The sequence below is a fragment of the Impatiens glandulifera genome, chromosome 1 (assembly GCF_907164915.1).
Source record: "Impatiens glandulifera chromosome 1, dImpGla2.1, whole genome shotgun sequence".
Lineage (NCBI taxonomy): Eukaryota > Viridiplantae > Streptophyta > Magnoliopsida > Ericales > Balsaminaceae > Impatiens > Impatiens glandulifera.
The window spans coordinates 4,882,806-4,910,040 of NC_061862.1; the positions used below are offsets into that span (position 1 = coordinate 4,882,806).

At 33.1% G+C, this 27,235-nt stretch overlaps 1 protein-coding gene, 3 non-coding genes and 2 pseudogenes across 4 annotated transcripts; 5 read left to right on the top strand and 1 right to left on the bottom strand.

Annotated features, from left to right (window-relative positions):
• LOC124922967 lies at positions 1–112 on the top strand. The gene has a single exon (XR_007098011.1). It is a non-coding gene; the product is annotated as a U5 spliceosomal RNA (small nuclear RNA).
• Positions 113–15,155: 15,043 nt separating this feature from the next.
• On the top strand, positions 15,156–15,757 carry LOC124930498 (annotated as a pseudogene).
• A 2,890-nt stretch (positions 15,758–18,647) lies between these two features.
• Positions 18,648–18,762, bottom strand: LOC124922926. Its single transcript, XR_007097972.1, has one exon. It is a non-coding gene; the product is annotated as a U5 spliceosomal RNA (small nuclear RNA).
• An 884-nt stretch (positions 18,763–19,646) lies between these two features.
• Positions 19,647–19,742, top strand: LOC124923042 (annotated as a pseudogene).
• A 1,553-nt stretch (positions 19,743–21,295) lies between these two features.
• Positions 21,296–21,411, top strand: LOC124922915. Its single transcript, XR_007097963.1, has one exon. It is a non-coding gene; the product is annotated as a U5 spliceosomal RNA (small nuclear RNA).
• A 4,510-nt stretch (positions 21,412–25,921) lies between these two features.
• LOC124930595 (uncharacterized protein K02A2.6-like) lies at positions 25,922–26,869 on the top strand. Its single transcript, XM_047470951.1, has 2 exons — positions 25,922–26,229; positions 26,674–26,869. Exons 1-2 carry the CDS (start codon positions 25,922–25,924, stop codon positions 26,867–26,869), a joined length of 504 nt encoding a protein of 167 aa, XP_047326907.1.
• The last annotated feature ends 366 nt before the right edge of the window (positions 26,870–27,235 follow it).

The window sequence follows — 27,235 nt, forward strand, 5'->3', positions numbered from 1 at the left end:
AAGCCAAGCACTGAACACAAAGCGAACTATTCTTTCGCCTTTTACTAAAGAATACATGTTCTTTGCAATATGTGGCATACGCCTTTTTTGTTGGGTCCTCTAATCGGATGCACCCTATAATTGAGTTTAAACTTTGAATTTTTCTTATCTACGAAAATTTAATCCATAATATTTATTAATGTATTATTTGAATTATAATTCAATAAAATTGTAATAAATAAAAGTATTTCACTCTTTATCTGACAACATACTCCCTTTTAATTGTAATCCTTCAAAATTATTTTCGTTTAGATGCGCAAATTAATTTTTTACACAATAGTTAATTCTCTTCAAAAATAAATTCTTACATTCTAATTGTTCTAGGCATGCTAAGAGACCTTATCTTCTCTTGCCCCTGTTCTCGAGAAGACTCAATCATTTAGGTAATACCACTATACCAGAAAATACCAAATTCATATATATCTAAATTCGTCAAACATGTGCATACAACAAAGAATAAATCGTTTCTTGTAGAGACGAACAATGTTAAGAGATCCTCGAAAAAGATATGTATTCTTAGACGCTAATCTAATACCAGGACTTTTGTTTGTTGTCTGATTATAAACAACCTCTGTCTCAGTTTAATTGAAAGACAAATATACTATTTTGTATGATTTATAAACAGATGTAGAATCCAAACACATGATAAAGGATACTGCTTCAGCCCTAATTTGTTGGGATTCAAATTAGTTCAAGTTGTATCCCTGTAGCTAAATTAGAATTATGTGACCACTTTCATCATCACACTATAACGCAGGCACAAATATTATTACACAAACAAATCAAGGGAAAACATATTATGACTTGGGAAATTAAAGGTTGCGAACTAATCATCTGGATTTTATACAAACTATATACATGTGAGTGCGCTTGTAAATTGTAATTTGTATGGAGAGTACAACAACTCACTTATAAAGATGGTTCAACTAAATAAGTCAAATATATACTCTAATTCATCCTTAAAACAAAGAAGTATAACCATTTCTCACTCATAAAGATGGTTTAATCATCTAGTGCAGCGATAACAACCTAACATCAAAATCCAACTGAAAATAACTAAGAAATCCAAAATACAACAACAAGGGGTAAATTTATGAGCCAGACATGAAAAATAAAACCAGTGACCTAAATAAATCGCATATAAACCTTGTTGCATCCTTAAAACAGATAAGTAGAACCATTTATCACTCAAAAGACTTGCAAGACTCCCAGATGAAGGAAAACCCTAACGGTCGGAGAAGAATGTAACTAACCTCGTAGGTGCGACAATCTGGCTGCAGAGAGTTAAGGGATGATAGTGCAGATGAAGGCAAGCCCTAGTGGTTGAAGAAGAATGCAACTAACCTCGTGCGCACGACCATTTGGCTGCAGAGAGTAGAAGGGTGATAGCACGGACATCTGGCTGTAGAGAGTAGAAGGATGATAGTCTGATTAACAGGAAGAAGGATTTTTTAGGTTAGAAAGAATTGGTCAGCGTAGAAAGAAAAGGGAAATTTGAGCAGATAACCCTAAAAACAGGGGGAAATGCGGAAAGTGCGGGTGAATAATTTAAATAGCGTTGGTGACCCTCTTTTTTTAATGACAATTGTACACTTGCGTAACGCAACTTCAGTTGCGTGACTCAACCATATTTTTTATTTTTATTTTTTAAATTTTTTTTGTCTCGCGATTGCGTGACGCAACTGGGGTTGTGTGACGCGATTGCGTAACGCAACTGGGGTTGCGTGACGCGATTGCGTAACGCAACTGGGGTTGCGTGACGCAACTTGAGCATTTTCGTTCAAAAAAAACTCATAATTAAAATTTTTTGAAAAAAAAAAAAAAAATGCATCACGCAACCTAAGATTGCGTGACGCAACAGGGCATTTTTGTCCAAAAACATTAAAAGGTGTCACCAACGGTATTTAAATTATTCACCCGCACTTTCCGCATTTCACCCTGTTTCTAGGGTCATTTGCTCATATTTTCCAAGGAAAACGAGTTAGGCTTGATAATTAAAAACTGATTCTAGTTTTAAAATATATATATATATATATAAGTTAAAATTTTATTATTAAATATAATATAATGTTTAATTTATTTATTTTTGGTTTATATTACTTTTTATTTTTTATTTAATTAATTTTAAATACTTAAATAAAAGACAGATGTTTATAAAAAAATTTAATAATATTATATTTAATAATAAAATTTTAAATTATATATATATATATATTTTAAAACTAGAATCGGTTTTTAATTATCAAGTCTAATACATTTTCTTTCTACGCTGACCAATTCTTTCTAACCTAAAAAATCTTTCTGCCTGTGTTAATCAGACTATCATCCTTCTACTCTCTACAGCCAGATTTCTGTGCTATCATCCTTCTACTCTCTGCAGCCAGATTGTCGTGCGCACGAGGTTAGTTACATTCTTCTTCAACCATTAGGGCTTGCCTTCATCTGCACTATCATCCATTGACTCTCCGCAGCCAGATTGTCGCACCCACGAGGTTAGTTACATTCTTCTTCAACCATTAGGGCTTGCCTTCATCTGCACTATCATCCCTTGACTCTCCGCAGCCAGATTGTCGCACCCACGAGGTTAGTTACATTCTTCTCCGACCATTAGGGTTTTCCTTCATCTGCGGGTCTTGAAAGTCTTTTGAGCGATAAATGGTTCTACTTATCTGTTTTAAGGATGCAACGAGGTTTATATGCAATTTATTTAGGTCACTAGTTTTATTTTTCATGTCTGGCTCATAGATTTTCCCCTTGTTGTAGTGTTTTGGATTTCTCAGTTATTTTTAGTTGAATTTTGATGCTAGGTTGTTATCGCTGCACTAGATGATTAAACCATCTTTATGAGTGAGAAATGGTTATACTTTTTTGTTTTAAGGATGAATTAGAGTACATTCAACTTATGAGGAAGACCCTATTTCCGGAGGTGATTATGAGGATGTCTTTCAAACCTTCTTAACTTATGTCATTTGGGTTAAATGTTTAAAATATTATAAAAATAAAGTATTTGGTTGATTATTTGAATGAATTAATTCATGGTGGGAAATATTTGTATTATTTCTAAATAACCTTTCATCAAACATGGCCCAGAATTATGTAATATTCTTTTGTCCTAGCATTGAAAAAGAGTAAAGGATGATTCTTTACAACAGTTCTGGTTGAATTTTGCAGGAGAATGAATCATCTATTTTTCAACCCTTATTGTGCAAGATAGAATAGAGAATTTGAGGAATATTTGTTTCTGAGTTTGAGACTTAATTTAAAACACAATGTCTGGACGGGTCCTGATCATAGGATAGGAAGTATCAGAAGGTAGGTAGGCCTTAGAAGCTTATGGAAGGAATATTACAATTACCGTTCTCAATTTCGCTCCTAAGATAAATTCTAAGGCATCCTCCCCGTGTTGTTTTTTCTCTGCTCAGTACATGATAAAAGATGTTCACTTTTTCAACCACATTTGATGTCCTAAAATTTTCACAAGATTTCGTAAAGCCAGATTCTATCCAATTCACCGACCCAAACTCTGAAACAGTTTTAGAGTTCATGTAACTGATTGCAATTTTAAAAGGTGAGACTGAAATCACTTGGAGGTAGAGGTGGCACCTATGGCACGGCTGTACTGTCTGATTTCAGTCTCACCGTTTAAAGTTGCAATCAGTTACATGAACTCCAAAACTGATGCGGAGTTCGGATCAGTGAATTGGATAGAATCTGGCTTTACGAAATCTTGTGGAAATTATAGGACAACAAACATTGATGTGGTTGAAGAAGTGGACATCTTTTCTCATGTATTGTGCAGAGAAAAAATAAAACGGGGAGGATGCCTTAGAATATATCCTAGGGGCGGAGATATATGGGCCATATATAAGAACTATGATCGGAATGGAACAGGGAGACCCCCTCTGAAGTTAGGCATCAATATGAGATGGTGGAAGTTATGATGGATTATGATGAAGAAGATGGAGTGCATGAGTCCACAGGTGAAAGTAGATGGTTACAGGACTGTGTATGGGAGGAACCTAGATAAGGGTTCCATTTGTTGGGTTTTGAAGAAGGAAATGTTGAGATTCTCACATCGTGTTCCTTGTTGGCGAATTAGAGGTGGAGAAAGGACTGATGATCTGCCAGAATGCTGTTGGGATCTGGATCCTTCAACAGCAGCAAGAACAAGAAGAAGCTGAAGCTGGGAAACATAAAGTGATATCTTAACTTACATTCCATCCCCCAATTGAAAAGATTATGAACTGTTTATTGTTTTTTATGATTGTTTGTTCCTGACTGTGTACTTGAGTGATTACAAATGGATGGCCAAAACTATTATAGGTTGTTTCATTGTTGTTGATGATGTTTTTGATTTTGACATGTGAGAATTATTCTACATGTCAAATTAAAGTTGAACAGTGGGTTAATTTCTTGTTTAATATTAATTAATTTATTTTTTCTAACAAAAATTGTATTAACATTTATGCTGGTAAAAATATTTCTTAAAAATATTTAAAATTATTATTTCAACATGATTTCATTAATTTATAAATTAATTTTTCTTTTTATATTTTACTGATTTAATTAACCATATATTCTACAACATTTTTACAATAGTTTCATATATCTTAATAATAAATATAGTAATTTCAAATGTACATATTTTATAATACATAACAATTATATATTTTAAATATTCACAATTAATTTACAAACTTATCTTGCAAGACCATTTGCAATTAATAGGTATTTTTTTAAATAATTTATACATTTAATTTACTTGCTATATATTTTGTCATATATATAAAATTTATATCTTAAATTTTAACAATAATTTTAGCCATTTAATAACATGATTTGCAATAACTTTACAATGTATATTTAAGTTTTTTTTTTTCAATTAGTTTATTAATAGTATTTGTTAGTAATAGAAAATATGTATTTTTTAAATTTAGATTAATGGATGGTTTCTCGGGATATAATCAGGTCCTGATGGCGCCTGAAAACAAGGAGAAAACTACTTTCATCATAGAGGTCGGTGTCTTTTGCAATCAATTGATGCCCTTTGGACTGAAGAACAATGGAGCTACGTATCAGAAAGCAACCATAATTCACAACTATTCTCCACGATATAATCCACAAGAAAGTCAAGGTCTACATTGATGATATCATTCTCAAATCCAAGAATCGAGCTGAACATATCACGAACTTGGAGAAATTCCTTTAGAGGATTTGGAAATAACATCTCTGTTTAAATCAAATGAAGTGCACCTTCGGTGTCACTACTGGTAAGATGATAATATTTCTGATTACTCAAAGAGGAATAGAAGTCGACTCTAGCAAAATTGCGGCCTTCATAGCCATGACATCACCCCAAAATGAGCGAGATGTTCGAAGATTTTTGGACAAAATTCAATATATTAGTCGCTACATTAGTAATCTCACTTACACTTGCGATCATCTCTTCAAGCATCTTAAGAAGGGTCAAAAGTTGTTTGGAGTGATACTCATTAACATGTCCTCGAGAAGGTGAAGGCGTATTTGTAATCCCTTCCTATCCTCATGTCTTTAAGGCCAGGAGTTTCTTTGATTCTTCACTTCACTATCACTAAGTCATCCATGGGGAGCATTCTAGTCTAGGAGAATGAAATCAAAGAAGAGGTGGCAATCTACTACATCAGCAAAATGATGACCGATTATGAGTTAAATGAGTCTTCTGTGGAGAAGGTCTATTGGGCACTAGCCTAGGTAACGAAGAGGTTGCGCCATTCATCAGCAAAATGATGACCACCGATTATGAGTTAAATTACTCTTTTGTGGAGAAGGTTTGTTGGGCACTAGCCTGGGTAGAGAAGAGCTTGCACCATTATATACAACAAGCTCACCCAATCAAGCTAGTGTCAAGACTTGATCTCATTCGTTTCTTGTTTCAAAGAATCCCAACACTATATTAGAAAGCTGAAGATCAAATGAGATCTCATTTGAAAACTAAAGAAATATATACTTCAATTATAAAATATAAATTCATTCATATTTTCATTTTCTATCTATCCAGTCAAATTTAATTTGACATGTAAAATAATTCTCACATGTCAAAATTAAAAACACCAGCAACAATAAAGAAACAACAGTTTTCAGACAAAGAAACAACCAACCTATAAAAGTTTTGGCCATCCATCTATAAATCTCTCAAGTACACAATAAGGAACAATCATAAGAAAAAAAAACAGTTTATAATCTACTATTGGGGGGTGGGGTGTAAGTTATGATATCACTTTAAGTTTCCAGCTTCGGCTTTCTTCTTCTTCTTCGTAGATCGCCCATATCTGCTTCTCCTTAAAACATTGCTCAGACCTATCATTGTCAAAATTGTGAAAATCAGAGTTAGGAATCGTCTTGTGCACTGATGCCCTCCTCCTCACCACTGATTGAAGCCCAACTGTGCTGAAATTGTGAAAATCAGAGTTAGGAATCGTCTTGTGTACTAGGTTTGTTAGACACCACCACCTCTCCTCCTGATGATTCTGCTGCTGCTGCTTTCTGAGGTAAATTTGCTAGGTTTTCTTCAGTGCAGGTACTTCAGCGTCAGCTTTCCTTATCTCTGGCAACTTCTTTCTTAATTCAGACAATGCCCTATTAATTAATAACTTTTCTGAGTCAAAAATTGACACTGATGGTCCCATATCTGATAGATTATTTGAAGGCGTTTCTACGCCTGTGTCATCCAGACTCTTTCTCCTTGAGGGCTTGCCCAGTTTGGAAGGCTCGTGAAGAGATCTCGTGCTTTTATTTCCATTCCCTAAAGGGTGTGCCTCGAGAGGGATGGTTATATTTGTATCAACAACCTCCACTGAAGATTCAGAATACGATTTCTGATTAGATTTAGATACAACGACTCCATTTGTGCATGGTTGGGATATTTGTAATAGTCCCAAGTTGATCTGCATAACCGTTTTCAGGAGCAGGAAAATGTTGACAATCACGAAAAGGATACGAGCCATCTGGAGGTCCTATCCCTTCGTTAATTGCCATGAAAACACCACGACAATTCTTGCAGGATAGTTTTTTGTTCACGTACTACAGGAGATACTCATACTGCACGCCACAAGTGGTGCATTTTGTCCAGAAGGAATCACCCCTTTCATAAAAAAAATACTCAATTAATTGTCATCAAGACATCAACAAAGAAATAAAACAAAAAAGATGGACCAAAATAGGGGTCAAATCCTATGACATTTTGTCTCAAAAAATACTGAACGTTACAAGCGGTGCATTTTGTCCAAAAGGAATCACCCCTTTCATAGATAAAAAGAATTGTCATCAACAAAGCAAATATTTAGAATAATTTCATTAAAATAAAGAAATTATTTAGAATAAGGCCTTTTATGTTTATGGGTTATTTGGTTAACCAATTGACATGGTCACTCGGGGTACCCTAGGCCGACCTTGTTTGGGAGTATCGGTAAGAAAATATATGATAAATGAAAGACAACAAAAAAAAGATAGACCAAAATAGGTTAAAATCCTTTGACCTTGTATCACAAAAGGTCTCATTGTGATTAACCAAACAAAGAATTATAATAAGACTTAGAATAATTGTCATTATCAAAACAAAGATTTGCTTGGCAAAACTGAGAATGCAAATGCACATACCTAGTATTTCTCCTGATATCGTATGAGGTTCGATCACTTAGGTTGGACAATGTATTCCATGCTTATAAGAGAATAAATGCCCCATCTGCCCCCAACAGTTTTGTTGCAATAAGGGTTGATCAGACGATACATCTCCATAAACTGTCTGATGAGCCTAGCCATACCGGAAGATGGTTTTAGACCAAAAATTGCATAGAAATCAGTTTCCCTTTTTGGTATAAAACCGGAGATGTATCGTCTGCTTCTTTGTGTTCAATGCTTGGCTTATTAATTTCCTTTAATCACCAACTCCCCTCTTATAATAATATTGAATCCCTGTTTTCACTTCATCTAACAATGTGGGACAACACACTTTTTTGTCATTATTGAGGCTAATGGTTTTTCTTCTTCTTTTATTTAAAGAATAGAATAATTCAATAATATTTTCAAGAATTTGATACTTTTAAGTATATAATTTTATCAAATGTTAATAACAAACTATTAAAATGATTTATTAGTATAGCTCCAATAAAAAGAGTTTTATTTTAAACATTTGATTTTCACTAAGAACTATTTAAATTGGATTGAAGTTATTACTATGAGAGTGGTTATAACTCGTACTTTCAAACAAGGTATATAACTCGTATTTGATATTTAATAAACTTATGTTATAGTCATTATGACGAATGTTACTTATATTAATAGAGGCATCGACACCTTCAAGGGAGGGTCTATGTACAGCCCCGGGTAACTCAAAATAGTTTGCATGCGAATGGCAATAACGACGGGGAGAAATACCACCGATATTGAGTTATTCGGTTGATGAAGGGACCTAACGACCGTAAACTGTGTATATTTTTTTTCATATTATTATCATTCTAGTCGGGTAGGTTTTATAGAAATAACTTAGTGATAGTGAAGTGAAGAATTAAAGAAACTCCTGGCCTCAAAGACATGAGGATAGGAAGGGATTGCAAATATGCCTCACCTTCTCGAGGACATGTTAATGAGTATCACTCCAGACAACTTTTGACCCTTCTTAAGATGCTTGAAGAGATGATCGCAAGTGTAAGTGAGTTTACTAATGTAGCGACTAATATTTTGAATTTTATCCAAAAATCTTCGAACCTCTCGCTCATTTCGGGGTGATGTCATGGCTGTGAAGGCCGCAATCTTGCTAAAGTTGACTTTTATTCCTTTTTGAGTAATCAGAAATATTATCATCTTACTAGTAGTGACACTGAAGGTGCACTTCATTCGATTTAAACAGAGATGGTATTTCCAAATCCTGTAAAGGAATTTCTCCATGTTCGTGATATGTTCAGCTCGATTCTTTGATTTGACGATGATATCATCAACGTAGACCTTGACTTTCTTGTGGATTATGTCGTGGAGAATAGTTGTGACTTATGGTTGCTTTCTCATACGTAGCTCCATTATTCTTCAGTCCAAAGGGCATCACTCGATTTCAAAAGATACCGACCTCTGTGATGAAAGTAGTTTTCTCCTTGTTTTCAGGCGCCATCAGGACCTGATTATATCATGAGAAATCATCCATTAATTTAAATTTAAAAAATACATATTTTCTATTACTGAACAAATACTATTAATAAACTAATTGAAAAAAAAAAACTTAAATATACATTGTAAAGTTATTTCAAATCATGTTATTTTATATATAAATTTAAGATATAATTTTGTATATATGAAAAAATATATAGCAAGTAAATTAAATGTATAAATTATTTTAAAAAAATACCTATTAATTGCGAGTGGTCTTGCAAGATAAATTTGTAAATTAATTGTGAATATTTAAAATATATAATTGTTATCTATTATAAAATATGTACATTTGAAATTACTATATTTATTATTAAGATATATGAAACTATTGTAAAAATGTTGTAGAATATATGCCTAATTAAATCAGTAAAATATAAAAAGAAAATTTAATTTATAAATTAATGAAATCATGTTGAAATAATAATTTTAAATATTTTTAAAAAATATTTTTATCAACATAAATATTAATACAATTTTTGTTAGAAAAAATAAATTAATTAATATTAAACAAGTCATTAATAAATAAGTCATTATTAAGAAAGCTAACATTTATTATGTGCATTTGTACGAATAATAATATAATAAACCCGTGAAAAAGTTATTACAGTAAAAATGTGATAGCATTTTTCATTTTATTTTTAACCGTTTTAAATTTAAGGGCGGGTTAACCCACAATTCGACTCAAGTATTCATTTACTCTCACATTGCAGAACGATCTCTAAAACAATTGATACAGTTTGATTCTTCAACTCATTTAGTTTCACCTCTAGAGTCCATTTCTTACCCATACTACGAGTGAAAGAAAAAATGTAAAGACTATCATTAAAATACCCCAAACGAGACTTACAATATCCATATGAATTATGTCCCTTATCTCTATAAATATGATGAAACTTTTCCATTATTGCTCACTAATAATATTTAAATCTGTAGCGCAGAGTCAAAAGAGAATTATGACCAATTAAAAACTATTGATGAACTACCGCGTTCATCAAATTTGGTGTTAAATTTAAAATATAAAGTGTTATTAGCCTATTTGATTAAAAAATTGTACTTGTTTTGTTAGGTTGCAATTTCGAACCATAACTATAGAATTTTTAATTTTATTTTTAACCGTTTCAAGTTTTTTGGACGGGTCAACCCACAATCCGACCCAAATATCAATTTACTCTTACATTAATATCCAAATTAACCACAGCTCTCGACCTGGCAATCCGGACACTTTAAAAATTAAGCATCATTATATATATATATATTTATATATTAGTTAGTTAAAAATTTGAACTTTTATTGTTAAAATCTCTCGCGTTCATCAAATTTGGTGTTAAATCTTAAATATGAAGTGTTGTTAGCTTAGTTGGTTAAAAGGTTGTATTTGTTTTGTTAGGTTACAAGTTCGAAACATACAAATAACATTTTTAATTCTATTTTTAACCATTTTAAGTTTATGGGCGGGTCAACCGACAATCCGACCCAAGTATCCATTTAATCTCAAATAATCATTCAAATTAACCATAGCTCTCGACCCAGCAATCTAGACACTTTAAAAATTAAGCATCATTATATATATAGATTAGTTAGTTAAAAATTTGAACTTTTATTGTTAAAATGTCTCGTGTTCATCAAATCTAGTGTTGAATCTAACATATAAAGTGTTGTTAGCCTAGTTGGTTAAAAGTTTGTACTTATTTGGTTAGGTTGCAAGTTCAAAACATACAAATAACATTTTTAATTTTATTTTAACCATTTTAAGTTTATGTGCGAGTCCACCCACAATCCGACTCAAGTATCCATTTACTCTCAAATAAATATTCAAATTAACCACAATTATTGACTCGATAATCCGGACACTTTAAAAATTAAGCATATTTATAATAATTATTATAAAATAAATTATAAAATACAATATCATAAATAAAATCTGCAATGCAAATAATGTTGTAATATGTATTATAATATTAATAATATTTTTCAATAATATATATTGAAAGTTGAAACAAAATACTTCTATTTATAAATATATCTATAAAAGAGTGACAACATAAATTATAAAATTTGCAACTTAAGAATAAAATATTTGATTTGTGTAATACTACGTTAGTTCATAAACACTTATTTTAATACTTTTTAAAGTTGAAAAGAGCATTTTTTTTTTTAATCTTATTTTTTTTAGTGTAATCTTGTACTAAGACAACCACAATTGAGAGATCTAATATTTGACTTAGAGTTGCCCATCATATTGTGATGTAATAATATTACGTTATTATCGGTCGACATTAAACACATTTTTTTTTAGTATGTTTTAAACACTGAGTCTGTATCTATTTTCTAAAATCACCATCTACTCAAATTTCTTTATCCCAAAAAATTATTAATAAATTATAATTTAAATATTTTATTTATTTATTTTATAACAAAATAAGACAATCAATCCAGCAAGAAGAAAGTCAGATCCTGGACCGGGTATGGTTATTGATAATTCAAGAGTAGCTTAATTTCAAACTTTGATCTCAAAACAACAAATAATCAACAGTTTTCAAATAAAGAAACAACTAACCTATAATAGTTTTGGTTATCCATCTGTAAATCTCTCAAGTACACTCAGGAACAATCATAAGAAAAAACAAACAGTTTACTTCTTCTTCTTCTTGCTGCTTTTGAAGAATAAGGCCATCTTGGGTTGCAGCTGGGTCAAGATCGCAACATCATTCTGGCAGATCATCAGTCTTCTCTGCACCTCTAATTCGCCAACAAGGAACACAATGCTAGAATCACAAAATTTCCTTCTTCAAAACCCTACAAATGGAACCCTTATCTCCGCTCCTAGGATAAATTCTAAGGCATCCTCCCCGTGTTGTTTTTTCTCTGCTCAGTATATGAGAAAAGATGTTCACTTCTTCAACCACATCAATGTTTTATGTCCTAAAATTTCCACAAGATTTCGTAAAGCCAGACCCAAACTCCGAAACAGTTTTAGAGTTCATGTAATTGATTGCAATTTTAAAAGGTGAGACTGAAATCACTTGACGAATCAGACAGTACAGACGTGGCATACCATCTTCTTCGTCGTATATTGCCCATATCTGCTTTGCCTTCAAGCATTTCTCAGACCTTTCATTGTCAAAGTTGTGAAAATCAGAGTCAGGAACCGTCATGTCGCATTGATGTCCTCCTCCTCACCACTGATTGAAGCTTCATTGTGCCAGAAATTGTGGCAGTGCTAGGCTGGTTAGAAACCACCACCTCTCCTTCTCCTCCTTCTCGGTTCGTTCACTGAGATCAGACAATATATTCCATGCTTCCGATAGAGGCTTAAATGCCCCATCTGTCCCAACAGTTTTGTTGCAATAAGGGTTAAATAGACAACACATCTTCGTATACTGTTTGATGAGCCTAGCCTTAACAGCAAATAGTTTTAGACCAAAAATTGCATAGAATTCATTTTCCCCTTTGAATGTTGTCTCAGATGCAACATAGACATAAAATGTAGCTTTCATTTCTTTTATACCCTCCAAACTTGGACAAAGAATTTGAGCTCTCAAATCATAGCTACTTGCGTCATTGTAGTCTTTCTCAACAAATCTTTTCTCAACCTCCTCCCTTTCTGTCCTGCGAACCTCCTTTACCGCCATAGGAACCTCCTCCCTTTCTGCCCTGCAAACCTCCTCCTCTACTTCCATTGTAGCCTCTTCCTCTATCGCCCTGGTAGCCACCTCTTCCTTAATTTCCTTAATTTCTGTAGGAGACTCCTCTTCCGCCATAGGAGCCACCTCTACCTCTCTAGCAGCCTTCTCTTCCGCCATAGGAGCCACCTCTACAGCCATAGGAGCCTCCTCCTTTTCCTCCCTAGCAGCCTCTTCTTCCGCCATAGGTGCCACCTCTACCTCCCTAGCAGCCTCCTCTAAAACCATAGGAGCCTCCTCCTTTTCCTCCCTAGCAGCCTCCTCCGCCATAGGTGCCACCTCTACCTCCCTAGCAGCCTCCTCTTCCGCCATAAGAGCCTCCTCTACAGCCATATGAGCCTCTTCCTTTTCCGCCCTAGTCTAGCCGCCTCCCCTTCTGTCATGTGAACCTCCTCCTCTTTCGCCCTGGGAGCCACCTCTTCGTTAATTTCCATAGATCAAACAAGAACCAAATAAATTGTAGATCCAATACTCAGATTAGCATCCACAAAATTGTAAATCCAACACTCAGATTAAAACTTTTGAAATAAAATGAAACATCCGAATTGCACACTGAGGCCACAGCAGATACACAAAACTAAGCTAATAAACCTACAGTAGTTCGATGAAAACTAATTAGATATATAAGTATCACGTCTTCCTATATCAAAGTTTCATGAATTTCAATCTAAATCAAATCAATCGCCTATCTGTAGCTGAAGCTCGCAATTGGTTCATGAATTGCATTTTGACATGAATTGAGAAACAAATGAAGGAAAAAAGAAGCTGACACTCACTCCGGTGTAGGAAAATTGTGTCGGTTCACAGGACAGAAAGGGAGGAGGCTGAGAAAAGATTTGTTGAGAAAGACTACAATGGTGCAAGTAGCTATGCTTTGAGAGCTCAAATTCTTTGTCCAAGCTTGGAGGGTATAAAAGAAATGAAAGCTACATTTGATGTCTATGCTGCATCTGAGACAAAATTCAAAGGGGAAACTGATTTCTATGCAATTTTTGGTCTAAAACCATATGTAGTTATGGCTAGGCTCATCAGACAGTTTACGGAGATGTATCGTCTGCTTAACCCTTATTGCAACAAAACTGTTGGGGTAGATGGGGGCATTTAACCTTCTCTCGGAAGCATGGAATATATTGTCCGACCTAAGTGAACGAACCTTGTACGATATCTGGAGAAATACAAGGTCAAAGGGTTTTGCCCCTATTTTGGTCTATCTTTTTTTTTGTTGTCTTTCATTTATCATATATTTTCTTACGATACTCCCAAACAAGGTCGGCCTAGGGTACCCCGAGTGGCCCTGTCTATTGGTTATCCAAATAACCCATAAACATACAAGGCCTTATTCTAAATCATTTCTTTCTTTTAATGAAATTATTCTAAATATTTGCTATATTTGCTTTGTTGATGACAATTAATAAAGTCTTTTTTTTCTATGAAAGGGGTGATTCCTTTTGGACAAAATGCACAACTTGTAACGTTCGGTATAAGTATCTCCTGAAGTACGTGAAAAAAAAAACTATCCTGCAAGAATTGTCGTGGTGTTTTCATGGCAATTAACGAAGGGATAGGACCTCCAGATGGCTCGTATCCTTTTCTTGATTGTCAACATTTTCCTGCTCCTGAAAACTTCTATGCAAATCAACTTGGGACTATTACAAATATCCCAACCACAAATGGAGTCGCTGTATCTAAATCTAAGCGGAAATCGTATTCTGGATCTTCAGTGGAGGTTGTTGATACAAATATAACCATCCCTCTCGAGGCACACCCTATAGGAAATGGCAATAAAAACACGAGATCTCTTCACGAGCCTTCCAAACTGGGCAAGCCCTCAAGGAGAAAGAGTCTTGATGACACATGCGTAGAAACGTCTTAAATAATCTATCAGATATGGGACCATCAATGTCAATTTTTGACTCAAAAAAGTTATTAATTAATAGGGCATTGTCTGAATTAAGAAAGAAGTTGCCAGAGATAAGGAAAGCTGATGCTGAAGTAGCTGCACTGAAGAAAAACCTAGCAAATTTACCTCAGAAAGAAGCAGCAGCAGCAGGAAAATCAGTAGGAGAGGTGGTGGTGTCTAACAAGCCTAGTACTGCCGCAATTTCTGGCACAGTTGGACTTCAATCAGTGGTGAGGAGGAGGGCATCAATGTGCATGAAGGTTCCTATCTCTGATTTTCACAATTTTGACAATGATAGGGCTGAGCAATGCTTCAAGGCGAATCAGATATGGGCGCTCTATGATGAAAAAGATGCTATGCCACGTCTGTACTGTCTGATTTCAGTCTCACCGTTTAAAACTGCAATTAGTTACATGAACTCCAAAACTGACGCGGAGTTCGGGTCAGTGAATTGGATAAAATCTGGCTTTACGAAATATTGTGGAAAATTTAGAACATCTTTTCTCATGTATTGAGCAGAGAAAAAATAAAACGAGGAGGATGCCTTAGAATTTATCCTAGGGGCGGGGATATATGGGCCATATACAAGAACTGGTCATCGGAATGGAACAGGGAAACCCCCTTTGAAGTTAGGCATCAATATGAGATGGTGGAAGTTATGATGGATTATGATGAAGAAGATGGGGTTTGCATGAGTCCACTGGTGAAAGTAGATGGTTACAGGACTGTGTATGGGAGGAACCCAGATAAGGGTTCCATTAGTTGGGTTTTGAAGAAGGGAATGTTGAGATTCTCACATCGTGTTCCTTGTTGGCGAATTAGAGGTGGAGAAAGGACTGATGATCTGCCAGAATGCTGTTGGGATCTGGACCCTGCCGCCACCCAAGATGGCCTTATCCTTCAACAGCAGCAAGAACAAGAAGAAGCTGAAGCTGGGAAACATAAAGTGATATCTTAACTTACATTCCATCCCCCAATTGAAAAGATTATGAACTGTTTGTTGTTTCTTATGATTGTTTGTTCCTGACAGTGTACTTGAGTGATTACAGATGGATGGCCAAAACTATTATAGGTTGTTTCATTGTTGTTGATGATGTTTTTGATTTTGACATGTGAGAATTATTCTACATGTCAAATTAAAGTTGAACAGTGGGTTAATTTCCTTTTCCCTGTGGTTGACTTGATTTGGGATAAAAATACAAATATGAATGAATTTATATTTTATAATTGATGTATGTTTGTCTTTATCTTTCAATGAGATTTGATCTTCACTTACAACTAATATATAGTCTTGTTTGTTGTTTCTCCGCTCCAGCTAAATGAAATTTCTTGGCAGTAAAACTAATAAATAAGAGAAATCCTCTTTCTGAGGTGTGAATGTCTTTATTCTTGAATTTCTTGATTCAAACCATATTAATTGTGTTCTCTTATATAGAGCACATTATATATAGCTTTGTTTTAATAATCATATTCAAGAGAATACTTTAAGTGTGTAAAGAGATATAATTGTGTATGTAACAACTAAACTATAAATTAACGGTTAATATTGAAAATCAAATCTTTTTTTTTATTTTGGATAGATTAATGTTTTTTTATGAACTTTTATAATTAATCATAGATTCATAATGTTTAACATAATATTATAAAACAAATAATTAGGATAATAAAAATATATAAAAAGTAGCATATTCAAAAGAAGCTAATGCATTTTTCTAATCAAAATTTATATTTTGTAATAAAATAAAATAAAATAAACAAATGAATTAAAAAATAAATCGAAATAAAACATAAATCTCTCCTCAAGGGGGGAATTTGTGGAGATGACCCTCAATAATGTCTTAAATGCGGAAAGTGCAGAGTTAAAAAAAAAGCGCTAGTGACCCCTTTTACTGTTTTTAGACGAAAATGCCCCCGTTGCGTCATGCAACCTCAGTTATTTTATTTTTTTATTTTTCAAAAAAATTTAATTATGAATTTTTTTGAACGAAAATACCCCAGTTGCGTCACGCAATCGCGAGACGAAAAAAAATAGAAAAAAAAATAAAAAAAAATTCGGTTGCGTCACGCAACTGGAGTTGCGTTACGCAAGGGTATAATTGTCATTAAAAAAAGAGGGTCAACAACGCTATTTAAATTATGCACTCACACTATCCGCTATTCACCCTATTAGTGAGGTCATTTCCTCAAATTTCATTTCCCCTCACGGAAGGATAATCTATTGTGATAGTTTAAAATGAGTACATATAATGATTGATTGAACATTCTAAATTAATTTGTAAGTTTTTTAAAAACTTCACTTTGTTAATGAGAAAAAAGTTAAAAAAATGTTATTAATACCCTACTCTTTTTAACAATAATTTTTTAAGATTTTCACTGCTAGTGATTCATCTGGCCTTATTTGGTTTCTCTCAAAAGTATTCGATTAATGGGAAAAAATTAGAGCACATTGTCCCGAACTATTTCCAGTTCTTATATTAGCACATTAGCCTTTGGTACTCTAATGTCTTTTTATCGACATTTTTCGAAACGTTCAGACTCGATAATTTACGCCCTAGAACTCACTTTTCTCTCGAATCTCGAATGAGATAAGAACCAAAATAGTGAGTGCGACTATAATTAAATTTTAATTTGTCAATGTTTTGCTAAGTCTTGTGGCCTACATTTATATTGAATCTCGTAAAACGAGACGAGGAAATGACTCTCTCGAATTTGCCTAAGTGTGTGATGATAAAGCACAAATAGGACTTAAACAAAATTATACTAGCTTTGACTCTTTTAAAGTTGTTACTTAATTTACTCATCGAGAAATTAGGTAGGAAAAAAATTTTTTTTTTAGTCAAACACGACTTAGAAATTTCGATTTGGTCCGGTGTTTAGTTACACGTGAGAAAAGTCATCAATATTATGTCTCAAGTTCCCACCGAAATGAATGATCTCTACTACAAACGTTTTGTCATTTTTTGAAAATATGATTTTTATACTTTTATTTGATAATTTATTCAAATCATATCCACATGTCTAAGGCTCTAGCTTATTTCCTAAACTAGATTTAATTATTGTACTCATATATTCTTAAGGCATGCGTCTGGGTTCGTCATTTTGCGATATAAAAAAATACTGAATTTTAGAGAAATTCAAACGCACTTGTGAGTTGTGAATAAGAAAGGGTAGGAACCTGGAAAGATTGCAAAAATATGAGTTAGCTTTTCAAAGAATTCATATTTTAATTTATAAAAATGAAGGATTTTATTTTTTTGAAATTTTTAATGTTAGTTGAAGCTTTAAAAGCTCTCTCGCTTTTAAACTTTCCCACCCCTGAAATAAAACTCTATGATGCTTTTTTTAAATGATTCATGCAATAATATTATGAATGGATAGTCGTTTACACATAACGACAAAAACATTAAATTTATAAAAAAAAATCACACAAATATTACAAAATTAACATGTGTGGAGATCTTCCAAAACGGAAATGAGCTCTCCAACTGAATCTATCGGCTTCCCACATCGAACATCATATAATATTAGAATGATAGCATTGTGTTGGATCCGCAACGGTCATTTAAGAATGTTGAAAGATCTACGATTTCTCTCAAACCAAATTATCCACCATTGTGGATCACACTTCTCTAACTAAATGATTGAGTCTTCGTGAGAACAGGTGCATGAGAAGATAAGGTCCCTAGTCATGCACAAAACAATTAGGGAGTATGTTGTCAGATAAAGAGTGAAATACTTTTATTTATTACAACTTTCTTTTAAGTATAATTCAAATAATAGATTAATAAATAATATGAATTAAATTTTCGTAGATAAGAAAAATTCAAAGTTTAAACTCAATTGTAGGGTGCCTCCGATTAGAGGACCTAACAAAAATAGGCGTATGCCACGTATTGCAAAGAACACACGGTATTCTTTAGTAAAAGGCGAAAGAATAGTTCGCTTTGTTTTTAGTGCTTGGCTTCGTAATTTTTTGTAATCACCAACTCCCCTCTTATAATAATATCAAATCCCTATTTTCACTTCATCTAACAATGTGGGACAACACACTTTTTTTGTCATTATTGAGGTTAATGGTGTTTTTTCTTCTTTTATTTAAAGAATAGGATAATTCAATAATACTTTCAAGAATTTGATACTTTTAACTATATATTATTTTATCAAATGTTAATAACAAACTATTACAATGATTTATTAGTATAGCTCCAATAAAAAGAGTTTTATTTTTAACATTTGATTTTCACTAAAAACGCTTTAATTTGAATTGAAGTTATTACTATGATGGTGGTTATAACTCGTACTTTCAAACAAGGTATATGACTCGTATTTTATATTTAATAAACTTATGTTATAGTCATTATGACGAATGTCTATGTACAGCTCGGGTAACTCAAAACAGTTTGCATGCGAATGGAAATAACGACGGGGATAAATATCGTCGCTATTGAGTTCTCCCGTCGATGAAGGGACCTAACGACCGTAAACTACGTATACTTTTTTTTCATATTATTATCATTCTAGCCGGGTAAATTTTATGGAAATAACTTATCCCGACTAGATTTTAAATCCTAGCTCGGCCCTTGGACACCTTATCAACATGACATAATGGGTAGCTCCCCATTCTTTTTCTCTAATAAAATCAATATTCCCTCAAAAGAAAAAACCCTATAAATCAAGGGAATATTTTGAAAGATCCTCATTCTCTATAAAGAACACATGCGTTCCTCGAAAAACACTCTAACAGTCGATCACAAAAAATAGCAGTTGTCCATTCATTTTCTAAAATTGATCCCACATCGCTCCTCTAACTTAAGAATGAAGTCTTTTTAAGAATGAGAGATGGTTATGTCTCTTCAGGGACATTCGATAAAATTTGAACGATACAGAGAAGATTAGCATGGCCCCTGCGCAAGAATGACACGCAAGAATGGTCCAAATTTTTTTTACCCTTTTTCCTCTCCGAAGCGTACGCCGGCGACCGGAGGGAAAATAGTGTAGTTTTTTGATGTGTACTTTACCGGTTTGCACATAATGACATTTGTTGATTTTTTTTTCTCAAACTAACTAACTTATTAAGATGGAAAAATAAAAGACATGTTGTGGCTCCTAGTTAGTAGGGTCTTCGTCCCTTTTTCATTCGCTCCTCTATGCCCGGTCAAGGCTTCTTTGGTTTTTCCTAATTGGATTCCTTTAATTTTTCCTAATTGGATTCCTTTAATTTTCTATCACCTGTCAATGTACGTTCTTATCTTTATTGAGTATTTTTTTGTTTGATATGTATAAACTTATAAAATCAATTTTATACAGGGTACAAAAAACGAGTACTAGTCACCAAAGTGAATAGAATGTTTGAAACTATCCTACCATTGATGCTTATATTATATCAATGGAAAGGCCTATAACATAATTGGGGTTACATAGTATTGTTAAAAAAGTTAGTTTTTAACCAATGGATAAATATAACTTGTGTCTGTTGGATCAGATGGACAGTTGTCGCACTATTAATATATTATGTTTTGTCATTATGCTTATATTATATCAATGGAAAGGCCTATAACATAACTAGGGTTACATAGTATTGTTAAAAAATTTAGTTTTTAACCAATGGATAAATATAACTTGTGTCTGTTGGATCAGATGGACAGTTGTTGTCGCACCATTAGTAGATTATGTTTTTCCATATAATGTTACCAGGGTTTATATAAAGGTTGATTATTTAATAGAAGGATTATATTTTGAACGAATATTTTAAAATTCCCACATTAGTTAACGATACAATCATTTATCCATGTGGGTGTAGGTTTTCTCCAATAAATTCTCCTAATCTTATTCTCCAATAATTCTAATAAAGAGTCAGACTAGAAAGTTTGTATTCAGTAATAATTATTATTTTACAAAATGATGATTTCAAAACTAAGGGTGAATGCATTTGCAGGTATCGCCTTCATCAACACTTGAATCGACCGGAGAACTCAATAGCGACGATATTTCTCCCCGTCGTTATTTACATTCGCATACAAACTGTTTGGAGTTACCCGAGCTGTACATAGACACTCCCTTGAAGGTGTCGATGCCTCTGTTAATCTAAGTAACATTCGTCATAATGACTATAACATAAGTTTATTAAATATCAAATACGAGTCATATACCTTGTTTGAAAGTACGAGTTATAACCACTATCATAGTAATAACTTCAATCCAAATTAAAGCGTTTTTAGTGAAAATCAAATGTTAAAAATAAAACTCTTTTTATTGGAGCTATACTAATAAATCATTGTAATAGTTTGTTATTAACCTTTGATAAAATAATATATAGTTAAAAGTACCAAATTCTTGAAAGTATTATTGAATTATCTTATTCTTTAAATAAAAGAAGAAAACACACCATTAGCCTCAATAATGACAAAAAAGTGTGTTGTCCCACATTGTTAGATGAAGTGAAAATAGAGATTCGATATTATTATAAGAGGGGAGTTGGTGATTTCAAAAAATTATGAAGACAAGCACTGAACACAAAGCGAATTATTCTTTCGCCTTTTACTAAAGAATACCGTGTGTTCTTTGCAATACGTGGCATACACCTATTTTTGTTTGGTCCTCTAATCGAAGGCACCCTACAATTGAGTTTAAACTTTGAATTTTTCTTATCTACGAAAATTTAATTCATATTATTTATTAATGTATTATTTGAATGATACTTAAAAAAAAGTTGTAATAAATAAAAGTATTTCACTCTTTATCTGACAACATATTGCCTAATTGTTTTGTGCATGACTAGGGACCTTATCTTCTCTTGCACCTTCTCTCACGAAGACTCAATCATTTAGTTAGAGAAGTGTGATCCACAATGGTATTTTAACTGATGATAAATACATAGGAAAGTGTCTTATCTTAGTTAGTCGATGTAGTATGTGTCTTAAGGAGGTGGAGACGATGTAGTATGTGTCGCTGGTATTTAGTGTATTATTTGGAGTATTACTGGTATTTTTTGGGTTATGTCGGGAATCATTGGTGCGTATTGAGAATCGTGGATTGAGGTAGCTAGATTTGCGGGTTTGAAACAATGAGGTTATATCTCTATTATTTTCTGGTGGATAATTTGGTGGATAATTTGGTTAGAGAGAAATCGTAGATCTTTCAACAATCTTAAATGACCGTTGCGGATCCAACACAATGCTATCATCCTAACATTATATGATGTTCGATGTGGGAAGCCGGTAGATTCAGTCGGAGAGCTCATTTCCTTTTTGGAAGATCTCCGCATATGTTAATTTTGTAATATTTGTGTGATTTTTTTTTTATAAATTTAAAGTTTTTGTAGTTATGTGTAAACCACTATCCATTCATAATATTATTGCATGAATCATTTAAAAAAAGCATCATAGAGTTTTATTTCAGGGGTGGGAAAGTTTAAAAGCGAGAGAGCTTGGATATCAATTCTCCATTAAAGCTTCAACCAAGATATTTTTTTTTTCAGGTGGAGTAAAGCAGGACAAGCACCCTGAAAGCTTTAAAAATCTTCTAGGAAGCATTCCCGATCAATTGTAAATGTCCATCTTCTTGTAATTGACTTTATAAACTAAACTAGATTTTTTAGCATTTAAGTTTTGAGCTTCGTTTATATTGCTTCATTCTTCAGTATCAAGTTATAGAAATGTTATGATTGATTTAGAATTCTCATTTAGCTATTTGATTCGAGTTCTAAATGTTATGCTTGCATGAAGTTCATACATGTACTAGAGATCAATTTGTCAAAGAGCCAAATCGATTTTGGTTTGATTTGAACAATGCACTTTTTCTGGTGACGGGCGTGTCTTCTCCGACAAGGCTCTGACCATACCCATACAAGATGAATGACGTCTTCGCTTAGTCTAGGAATGTTTAGTATGTTGTGAAGAAGACTTCTAGTCATTTAGATTGAAGTTCAGCTAGCAAGAAAACAAATAAAAAAAGAGGAAAACGGTAAGTTCGATATTTTCTTTGGTCTGATTCGGTTTTGAGTTATTTAAATAATCAAAAAAATAAAACATTATTTTACTCCTTCTCATTTATCAATTCATTAACTAAAATATTAAAATATTATATATTTAAAATTATGATTATTTATTTTTACTTATATATATCAGTATCATTAAGGTTTTTATCCAAAAAAATCATAATCACCTTAAAATTATCATCAATCATTATTTTCTCTCTCAAAATTTCAAACAATCCTTACCGAAAAGCCCTTTGTTTTTTACGTTCCCCTAGAGGAAAGAGAAGATCATTCAACCCACAGAATCAGTCCACAATTGCGGTTCACCCTTGACCCGCGACCCTTCCTACTATATGCCTAGTGACCCGCGTCCATGCACCCGAACCAACAATCAAATCAGTGACTCGTACCCATACGTCCAGAGTCGGCCGTGGGGTAAAACAACCTATGTAGTTACATAGGGCTCACTTTTATGTGGCCTCAAAATTTTCAAATATAATAGTATAATTAATTATATATTATATTATTAATATCATTTTTCTTTTTTTTATCTTTTTTTCATATTAAATATATATATATTATATCATCTATATATATAACTTTTTTATTTCTTTTTTTATCTCCTTAAAAAATTAAATAAAAATTATATATGTAACTGATTGCAACTTTAAACGGTGAGACTGAAATCACTTGATCAATCAGACAGTACAGACGTGGCATAGCATCTTCTTCATCGTAGATCGCCCATATCAGCTTCGCCTTAAAGCATTGCTTAGACCTATCATTGTCAAAATTGTGAAAATCAGAGATAGGAACCTTCATGGGCATTGATTCCCTCCTCGTCACCACTGATTGAAGCTCCACTGTGCCAGAAATTGTGGCAGTGCTAGGCTGGTTAGAAACCACCACCTCTCCTCCTCGGTTCGTTCACTGAGGAAAGACAATATATTCCATGTTTCGATAGAAGCTTAAATGCCCCCATCTGCCCCAACAATTTTATTGTAATAAGGGTTAAGTAGACCACACATATACGTAAACTGTTTGATGAGCCTAGCCTTAACGGCAGATGATTTTAGACAAAATTGCATAGAAATCAATTTCCCCTTTGAATTTTGTCTCAGATGTAGCATAAACATCAAATGTAGCTTTCATTTCTTTTATACCCTCCAAGCTGGGACAAAGAATCTGAGCTCTCAAAGCATAGGTACATGCTCCATTGTAGTCTTTCTCAACACGGGGAAGATGCCTTAGAATTTATCCTAGGAGCGGAGATATATGGGCCATATACAAGAACTGGTCATCGGAATGGAACAGGGAGACCCCCCTCTGAGGTTAGGCATCAATATGAGATGATGGAAATTATGATGGATTATGACGAAGAAGATGGGGTTTGCATGAGTCCACCGGTGAAAGTAGATGGTTACAGGACTGTGAATGGGAGTAACCCAGATGAGGGTTCCATTTGTAGGGTTTTGAAGAAGTAAATGTTGAGATTCTCACATTGTGTTCCTTGCTGGCGAATTAGAGGTGCAGAGAAGACTGATGATCTGCCAGAATGCTGTTGGGATCTTGACCCAGCCGCAACCCAAGATGGCCTTATTCTTCAAAAGCAGCAAGAAGAAGAAGCTGAAGCTGAAGCTGAAACTAGAAAACTTAAAGTGATATCTTAACTTACACCCCACCCCCAAATAGTAGATTATAAACTGTTTGTTTTTTCTTATGATTGTTCCTGAGTGTACTTGAGAGATTTACAGATGGATAGCCAGAACTATTATAGGTTGGTTGTTTCTTTATTTGAAAACTGTTGTTTATTTGTTGTTTCTGACTGAGTTGTTTTGAGATCAAAGATTGAAATTAAGCTGCTCTTGAATTATCAACAGCCATACCCGGTCCAGGATCTGACTTTCTTCTTGCTGGATTGATCGTCTTCTTTTATTATAAAATAAATAAATAAAATATTTAAATTATAATTTATTAATAAATTTTTTGATAAAGAAATTTGAGTATATCGTGTTTTAAAAAAATAGGTATAGACTTAGTGTTTAAAACATACTAAAAGAATATGTTTAATGCCAACCAATTTTTCGGTGATAATAACGTAATAGTATTACATCACAATATGATGAACAACTCTAAGTCAAATATTAGATCTCTCAATTGTGATTGTCTTAGTACAAGATTACACTACAAAGATAGGATGTTTTCAAAAATGCTCTTTTCAAATGAAAAAGTATTAAAATAAGTAATTATGAACTAATTTAGTATTACACAAATCAAATATGTTATTCTTAAGTTACAAAATTTATAATTTATATTGTCACTCTTTTTTATAAATATATTTATAAGTAAAAATATTTTGTTTCAACTTTCAACATATATTATTGAAAACTATTATTAATATTATAATATATATTACCACATTATTTGCATTGTAGATTTTATTTATGATTTTGTATTTTATAATTTATTTTATAATAATTATTATAATATAATTTATTAAGAATTTGCTTGATAATGACTTATTCATTTTTTTTAACAAAAATTGTATTAACATTTATGTTGGTAAAAATATTTCTTAAAAATATTTAAAATTATTATTACAACATGATTTCAATAATTTATCAATTAATGTTTTTTATATTTTATTAATTTAATTAGCCATATATTCTACAACATTTTTACAATAATTTCATATATCTTAATAATAAATATAGTAATTTTAAATGAACATATTTTACAATACATAACAATTATATATTTTAAATATTCACACTTAATTTACAAACTTATCTTGAAGACCATTTGCAATTAATAGGTATTTTTTAAATAATTTATATATTTAATTTACTTGATATATATTTTGTCATATATATAAAATTTATATCTTATATTTTAACAATAATTTTAGCCATTTAATAGCATGATTTGCAATAACTTTACAATGTATATTTAAGTTTTTTTTTAATTAGTTTATTAATAGTATTTGTTTAGTAATAACAAATATGTATTTTTTAAAATTTAGATTAATGGAGGGTTTCTCGGGATATAATCAGGTCCCGATGGTGCCTAAGGATAAGGAAAAAACTACTCTCATCACAGAGGTCGGTACCTTTTGCAATCGAGTGATGCCTTTTGAACTGAAGAACAATGGAGCTACGTATCAGAAAGCAACCACAAGTCGCAACTATTCTCCACAACTTGATCCACAAGGAAGTCAAAGTCTACGTTGATGATATCATCGTCAAATCTAAGAATCGAGTTGAACATATCGCAAACTTGGAGAAATTCCTTCAGAGGATTCGGAAATACCATCTTCGTTTAAATCCAATGAAGTGCACCTTCGGTGTTACTACTAGTAAGATGATGGGATTTATGATTACTCAAAGAGGAATAGAAGTCGACTCTAGCAAGATTGCAGCCATCACAGCCATGCCAACACCCCGAAATGAGCGAAAGTTCGTGAATTTTTGGACAAAATCCAATAAATTAGTCGATACATTAGTAAGCTCACATGCACTTGCGATCCTCTCTTCAAGATTTGAAGAAGGATCAAAAGTTGTCTGGAGTGATACTTATTAACATATCTTCGAGAAGGTGAAGGCGTATTTGTAATCCCTTCCTATCCTTATGTCTCTGAGGTTAGGAGTTCCTTTGATTCTTCACCTCACTATCACCGACTCATCCATGGGGAGAATGCTAGTCCAGGAGAATGAAATCAAATAAGAGGTGGTAATCTACTACATCAGTAAAAGGATGATTGATTATTAGTTAAATTACTATTCCGTGGAGAAGGTCTGTTGGGCACTAGCTTGGGTAACGAAGAGGTTATACCATTATATGCAAGCTCACTCAATCAAGCTAGTGTCAAGACTTGATCTCATTCGTTTCTTGTTTCAAAGAATCATTCTTTTGCCGTGTCTGACCAAATGGATGATGAGGATTTCAGAATATGATATCTCATATACCGTTCAGAAATTAGTCAAGGGTAGTGTGTTAGCTGATTTCCTAGATGATCAGCTAATTACTGTTGAAGATGACGACGAAGAGATGATTTTCCCAGATGACGAGATTATGACCATTCAATTTGAAGCATAGAGGCTGATGTTCGATGGTGCGTCCGGCAAGCATGGCTACGTTATTAGTATTCTTTTGATTGATCCTTCTAGCACGTATAACCCTACTTCTGTTAAATTGGGTTATAGTGTCACCAACAACGAAGCTGAGTATGAAACCTGCATTATTTGAATTAAGTTAGATGAGGAGAAAGGAGTTTGTAGATTGGAAGTTATCAGGAACTCAAACCTCGTAATCTCACAAGCTAGTGGAGATTGGAAAGTTAAAGTCGATAATCAACCTTATCACTCGTTCCTCATGCGATTGATAGCCAAGTTTGAGAGTGTCACTTTCATTCATGCTCCAAGGTGTCAATATCGATTTGTTGATGCCCTTACTACACTTGCG